The 7449-nt window shown below is 42.3% G+C and overlaps 1 protein-coding gene across 4 annotated transcripts; it reads left to right on the top strand.

The window, feature by feature from the left end:
- The first annotated feature begins 12 nt into the window (after positions 1 to 12).
- Positions 13 to 3169, top strand: LOC121795696 (phosphatidylserine decarboxylase proenzyme 1, mitochondrial-like). Of its 4 annotated transcripts, none has more exons than XR_006049608.1 (10): positions 13 to 175; positions 537 to 625; positions 1195 to 1248; positions 1327 to 1392; positions 1468 to 1528; positions 1651 to 1760; positions 1860 to 2116; positions 2389 to 2510; positions 2867 to 2934; positions 3109 to 3166. XR_006049608.1 is itself a non-coding variant. In XM_042194272.1 (10 exons), exons 1-10 carry the CDS (start codon positions 13 to 15, stop codon positions 3127 to 3129), a joined length of 996 nt encoding a protein of 331 aa, XP_042050206.1. In that variant the 3' UTR covers positions 3130 to 3168. The 4 variants fall into 4 exon arrangements, 3 of the variants coding, with proteins under 3 accessions (XP_042050206.1, XP_042050208.1, XP_042050209.1); XM_042194272.1 differs by having other exon boundaries at positions 2389 to 2495; positions 3109 to 3168; XM_042194275.1 differs by having other exon boundaries at positions 35 to 175; positions 527 to 625; positions 2389 to 2495; positions 3109 to 3150.
- The last annotated feature ends 4280 nt before the right edge of the window (positions 3170 to 7449 follow it).

Here is a 7449-nt window from a genome sequence, read left to right as displayed (position 1 = left end):
AAGAGGAGAAAGATGACGAAATGGAGAGCTTCTCGAAGTATTCCACTGCTAAACTACAACAGGATTTACCTCCACCGACGATTCCATTTCACTACATTTCTTCGCAGCGCCCGACCTGCTCAGCCGCAAGCTTCCTTCCGTGGCGGCGCCAATAACAGCAGTGGAAGTTCGCAAGGTACGACACAGCTCAACTCTTTTATTCTCCGCTGCTAGTTGTGAACAGACCTTACTCGACTTCATAATTCCCCTGTTTTGTGTTTCTCTGTTTTCACCACCACTTTTTTATGCGCAATATAGGAAAGATTATAAGCAACTTTTGTGTTTATTTTAGCATGATTTATCATTCTTCATGGCAATTTGTCTGCCAATTGACTAGTAGTAGATGTTAGTATTCTGTAATTTAAGTTTTGATGGCGTTTGATTGGTTATATGTATTCCTGAAATTCTAGGGGAGAAAAGCTATGTGATTCTACAATTTCGTACTGTCCAGCAGTAAAGTTACTATATAAGAACATTTTTTTTCAAGTATTGTGCAGGCAATTCTTTTTTAGTGCCTGGTGCAACTGTGGCAACGATACTTATGCTTGGTGCACTTCATGTCCGTCGTATGTATGATGATAAACAGGTAATTACAATGTACTAATAAGGGATTGTAAAAGCGTTGTCATTGCTTAGTTTAGTCCTTGCTTTGTGAATGGTTTGGATAGGTATTGCTAGCTCTCTCTTTTGAAGCTTTTTTTTAGCAGATACCTAGATTTGATTGGATTTAGGGCTACAGTTGCAGCAATTTGAGTTAAGTAGTGCCAAGCTCGAGCTCAAGCCTGACTTAAAAAATGCTAAGCTCGAACTTAGTCCCACTTGTATGAGACGTTGTTTGGTGATACTCAAAACGATGCCGTTTCTCTAAATTAAGAATATTTACTTTTCTTATCTTTATTTTTCTTTTCAAAACCCTCCCCAACCCAGTCCCATCCTCTTCCCACCCTCTACCAAGCCATGGCTATCGGGAGAGAGAGATAGACGGGCTACTTAGTCAGAGAGATCATGTTGCTGCGGGAGAGCAAGGAGAGGTAGAGAAGGGGAGTGTGGACTGAGTTGAGGGAGAATATGAAGGCCAAGGCTAAGGGTATCGAATCAGAGTTCAATGTATCTTAACAGTATGTGCTGGTGTCTATCTTTTCCATTGAGAAATAGATTGAAGAGGCCAAGGCTAAGGGTATCGAATCAGAGTTCCACCCGGATGTGAAGGTAAATCATTCTCTTTTATTGTGTGATTACATGTAACTATCCATTATGATTTTTATGCCAAACGTTGATTGGTGATAGGCTAGATTCTTGAGATTGCTACTCTTGCGCTCTATTTCACGATTTTGGGGCTCCTTGACTGGTGTGGTGAGTATACAATATTTGTTGAGCTAATATATCATGAATGGCCTTAAGTTATTTTCTAAAATAATCCTTGATCAGGAACTTCCCATTTGGTTACGGCCATATGTATATAACGCATGGGCTCGAGCTTTTCACTCTAGTATGTTTTCCTTATCGACATCAACATCCTTCTAAGTGTCTTTTTAATAAACTCATTTATAGTTTGCTAAACTAAACAAATCAAAGAAACCACTGAAATGTCCTTTTCTTTATGTAAATTAGACTTGGAAGAAGCTCAACTACCATTGGAAGAATATGCTAGCTTAAGAGAATTTTTTGTTCGCAAATTGAAAGAGAGCTCCAGGCCTATTGATTCTGACCCTTATTGTTTGGTAACTGTTATCTAGTTCTGGATATCTATATCCTTCCATAGCAGCTATGCTGTTTCTGAACTGCTTGATCACTGTGTACTAATTGTATTCCTTCTATAGGTCAGTCCTGTAGATGGGACAGTTCTAAGATTTGGTGAGTTAAGAGGACCAGGGGCTATGATTGAGCAAGTAAAGGGATGTTCTTATTCTGCTTCTTCCCTTCTTGGTGCAAACTCGCATCTTCCCATGATTGCAGCAGAAGATGCTAATGAATATAGTGGCAAGGAAGAGAAAACTGTGAGAGATGTGAACCAGAAGTCATGGTGGAGTATTTCCTTCTTGGCTTCTCCTAAAGTTAGAGATAATGCATCATCCTGGTAAATCTTGGATTAGTTTGAAGCAATATTATATTATATCAAGTGACAATGTGCCTTTTCGACCTTTACCGGTGTTTTGTTAACGTTTTAAAGAATTAAATGCCCAGTTATTTAATTACTAGGAGTAGTTGATAATTTTTGCAATAGCCTGATCTATAATTACCATTGAAACAATTCTTATTATTTGATCAGGTTTTTAGAAGTCAAAAGAGTTTTTTTAGTACTATATGTTACCTTGGCAATTGGATTTATGATGTCATTAATTTATGTAGCCCACAGAAAGGCCTCTTCTATTGTGTAATTTACTTGAAGCCTGGAGACTACCATCGGATACATTCTCCAGTTGATTGGAATCTTCTCCTTCGACGGCATTTTTCCGGCAAGCTATAATTTTGTATTGATTTTTTTCAGCTCAATTTTGCAAATGTTCCTAACTGCAGTTAGATTTTGAGGATGATATTCTTGACCCGTTTATTAGTCTACAATCTAACTTACCTGCTTCTGTAATTGATGGAATCTTATAGCTTGCAGTTAGATTATTTCTTAAAAATATCTGTTTATGAATTGATCTTATTGTTTCGATCTACTGCATTTTATGAAGTATTACTAAATTTTTGTGTGCTGGCATGCTTCTTTTGAAGTTTGTTGTCAATGAACATGAAAACATTTTGAGTTATTAGATGCTCTAATTTACCACGTCCTCCCATACTATTTGCGTTATTGTTGAGTTCATTCCTATGTTCCTCGCAGGTCATCTCTTTCCAATGAATGAGCGAGCAACGAGAACCATCAGAAACTTGTATGTTGAAAATGAAAGGGTACGTTTCTGTGTATGTTTGCCTCTCCCAATGTTTATGGTAGTTTCTTAAGTTCGGAAGATTATTGCTTTGTGAATATCATTTGGCCAACATTTGTGATAAGGCTAATTTCATGCATCGGTCTAGGGATTTTATTTCATGAAAACGCTGGGTCTAACGCATGTTTAAAGCCAGGTGTGTGAAGGTTTTCGCTAGATCCAGGAAAGGAAGAGGACGCTTGCATGGTCCTAGGAAACTGGCGAAAGAGTGGACATTATAAAGAAAATTGCTTGACGGAGGAAGCCTCGGAGTTGAATGGTAGAATAGGGATTTCTACGAAGACTCTAGAAGGCTATGTCCGCGTCTATAAAAGGAAGAAGCATGCAAGCTGGAGGGACCTTCTCGGTTGGAGGCCTCACTAACAGCCTGTAGCTTAAGTTCACTTTTCACACACTTGGGTTCTAATTCGCGGAGGATCTCGGGTTCGCACTGGGGTTCACGTTTAGTTTTATCGGAAGTATTTGTGGGTTGTAACACCGTCCTTCTGTGGGGCGAAGAAACAATTTTAATTTCCGTTTTCGTACTTTGCTGATTTCGCCGAGCTCCGCTGTTCGAAGCTCGGTCCTCTGTTTCTTTGCTGAATATTTCTCTTATCTTAATGCAAGTTTCGTTTTCGCTTATGTTGATTGTGTTGATTTCTGTTTGTTGATTGTGTTCACTTGAATGCTGGAGTTGGAATTGTTGGAGTTGGTTGTTTTCGTCGATTATTGCAGGTTCGTGGTTGGATCTGGGAGAATGGAGTTTGTTTGTGGATGAATCAGGGTTTTGTCTTGCTGATATTGTAGGATTGTCTGTGATTGTTGGAATTCGGAGTTGATCGGAGCAGATCTGTAAGAATCGGAGTTATGGAGTTGATTTTGATGGTTGTTGAGTTCGGATGGCTTGGATCCGGAGTGGATTAAGCACCCGACGTGAATCTGAGCAGTGTTGATTTAATTTCATGCCTAGTTTACGTGTTTTCATTTCGCTTCGCCTAGTTTATGTCTGATTCGTAGCAAGTTTCCGGCGTCCTGATTTCTATATTCTGTTTGAATCTAGGTATGTGCTCTGTTTTCTCCATTTACGTATTTGAGTCGGTTAGGAAAATGCATGTCGTTGTTAGTCAGGGCATGAGTTGGTTGTTTGCAGCTTTTACCGTACTTGCTATATTTGGAGTCATGGTCCCCACTGCTTTTATTCTCTCTGTCTAGTCTTAATTAGTGAATCGTTTACACGGTCTATGAAGTGATTTTAATACCTCGCGGTCATGACGATGTTTGCTGTCAGTGTGTTTACAGTTTCCTAGGTCTAGCATTTACATTTCGTGCCTAGGACTAGAGTTAGGTAAAATTCTCAACCCTTTGCGTGGCAGCAGCCGCTTGTTTCCAGAGTCTCTAAGCACTACCTTACGAATCCATCTTCGTGGGATCGACCCCGCTTCCCTATACTAATCCATAGTATTTGGGGTTGAGGGATTTTAATTGTTGAAGGGGAGTCGAGTGTGTCCAACGACAGAAACACTCTGTGTTCCTTGAGTTCCTGGACCTAGTGATCCAGTGGATTTAAGAAGCGCGGTGTCTTGACCGAGCATCTGCATTAACTTTCTCTGTGCACACTTGCTCACTCCGCTCCTGAGTCATATCTTAGCGAGAGCGGCACTTCAAATGGCGCCGTTGCCGGGGATGGATGGCGTACTTTGTGTTAGTGTTTAGAGTCGGTGGTGTAAATAGTTTTGATTTATTTTCTCTCTCTTTTATTTGTAGTTTATGAGCAGAGGCTCAAGATCTACCTACTGGAGCAACTCATCTGGGTGGAAGCACGACCAGTTTAACTGGCGGGTAAAGGATACAGTCTCTACTGTGACCACCAGATCAGGGTTCACCACGGGAGATCCGTTTCCGAGTGAATTTACTAGCGACGAATCTTGGACGTCGTCAGGACCCGAAGATCCAGAGTCACCACCCGAATCAGAAACAGAGTCAGAAACAGGGGAAGCAGAGGAAGTAGTCATGGCGCAAGTAGTAGATCCAGATCCAGAGATCGGTTCGCTCACTGCCCATTTAGATGGAGAACTAGCTCAAGCAATAGTGATGAATCCACGCCAGAGGACTACTGAGATCAAGACAAACGTACTTGGCATCTTGCCAACGTTCTCTGGGCATAGGAATGAGTGTCCGTATGAGTTCCTAAATGAATTCAGTAAGTTGTATGGTATTCAGAAGAGGCCGAATGATGCAACAGAGGAGGATTATCGCCTACGTGCAATTCCATTTACCTTGAAGGGGGAAGCTAATACGTGGTTATTGAGGTTGCCCCCAGATTCTATCCTCACATGGAGGGACTTCAAGTTGGAATTCTTAGATTATTTCTTTCCATCCAACAAGACGAATGCACTGAAAAAAGAAATACTAGAGTGTAAGCAGGAATACGATGAATCGCTGAGTCAGTATTGGTCGAGATTCAAGGGGTTGTTGGATGCATGCCCGAACCACCGAATGATAGAGGCAGAGACCTACTCTCTGTTTTACGAAGGGGCAACTCCTGAGTTAAAGGACCTAATGAATTCCTCGAGTGGAGGGAATTTCACAAGAAAAAGAGGAAGTGAGGCAAGAGAAATCCTGGGGAAGTTGATCGACGCTAAAAAGCATACGATAACCCTAGGAATGCAGTGAGGAGAGGATCGGTGCATGCTGTAAGAGAGCAAGAAGATGACAAAGTAGAAGCAAGAATTGATAGGCTCGAGAAAGCTCTTTTGAACGCGACTGAAAAGACGATTCCACTGGCTTCACAAGGGAAGGAGAAATCTCCTGGTCCAGGAGATAATCAAATTCAGCAATATTACGGGACCCAGGAAGGAGATTATCAGGCCAAGGTCAATTCAATGGGAAGTTGGAATCCCGATGGGAGCTGGAATCCAGGGAGACAGAGAGATGCGCCCTGGAGAAACCATCCAAATTTCAGATGGACTGGCAATGAGCAGAATCAGCCGGCACCACAACAAAGTCAGCAATTTGCACCTCAGCCCGAAAGACAAGGTAACTGGTCAGGAAGGAATCAAGAGGGGCAGGGCAGCTGGATCAATCGGAACCAAGGAGACCACTCGAGCTGGGGAAACAGAAATCAGAACAGTCAAGGGAACTCTTATGTACCACTGCACCAAAGGAATTTTCAGAACAATTACCAGGGTCAAGGAAATCAATACAACAACTCTTCAGGAGGTCAAGGAAACGCTCGTCAGGGTCAAGTGAGTGGACCGACTCTGAGCATAGGTCCAGGGCCCAGTCAGCCATCGAAATCACCAAAGAGTATCGATGATATGGTGCACGATCTCGTCAGTTCTCAGCAGCATATGCAAAACAACCTGCAATCAAACAATGACGTAGTGCACAAGCTTCAAGAAGCTCAACAGGAGCAAAAGGCAGCAATGGATATGCTGGCCAAGCAGTTATCCCAGATAGCCACTTCTTTGAGTGATATGAGGGGAAATGAAGGGAAGATTCCCGCCTCCGTAAGGCCACCGGATAGAGCGAATATAAGTCAGATTACCTTGAGATCCGGGAAAGGATATGATAGGCCAGTGGTAAGAACGAAAGAAGCGACAAGCCCCAAGGGAGGCAAGGACGAGGATACAATTCCTAGGCCTAGGAACTTGGAGGGAGGAACTTCCTGGGTCAAGGATGATCTTAAGACAGGGGATTTGGAGAAACCCTTGCCAAGGTCAGCTGAGCCTTTTTTCCTCGATCTAGAGCCGGAGTTGGAGAACGAGGCAGTAAGGGAGGAAACTGGAGAATTCTTAGCTGAAAGCTCTACAGGAGCAGGGAAGCGATTGAAGCCTTTCCCAAGTCGGGGGGAAGCCAAGAAGAAGAAGGAAGAACCGGTGGACTTCATGGATATTTTCGGGAAATTGGAGATTAATCTACCATTTTTACAGGCCTTGAAATTGCCGGTGTTTAGCAAGTTCATCAAGGAATTTATAGTTGGGAAGGCTAGACCCAGTGGGAAAATTTTGATAGGCGAGAACGTCTCTACAGTGATTCAAAAGCGGAGGATGCCTTCGAAATGCAATGATCCAGGTATGTTTACCTTACCCATCTCTATTGGTGATGTAAAAATCGAGCATGTTATGTGCGATTTAGGTGCATCCATAAATGTGTTACCACTTTCCATATACAAGAAATTAGTGGGGGTAGGCATGGTGGACACGAAGGTTGTGATCCAATTGGCGGACAGGTCATGCATCTGTCCTGAAGGGGTACTTGAGAATGTGATAGTCAAGGTACATAACTTCTTGTATCCGGCTGATTTCCATGTGATTAAGATGAGTGATAATGAGTCCGCAGAGTCTGGCGGAGTACTTTTAGGGAGACCTTTCCTACGTACCGCTAAGACTATCATTGATGTTTTTGATGGAACAATTTGCCTTGACTATAATGAGGAGAAATATACATTCAGTGTAGATGAGGCAATGAAGAAACCTCTTGACGTTGAAAATCTGCA

Source organism: Salvia splendens, chromosome 3 (genome assembly GCF_004379255.2).
Source record: "Salvia splendens isolate huo1 chromosome 3, SspV2, whole genome shotgun sequence".
In the NCBI taxonomy this organism is placed as follows: Eukaryota; Viridiplantae; Streptophyta; class Magnoliopsida; order Lamiales; family Lamiaceae; genus Salvia; species Salvia splendens.
This window is presented reverse-complemented; position numbering and strand designations above follow the sequence as displayed.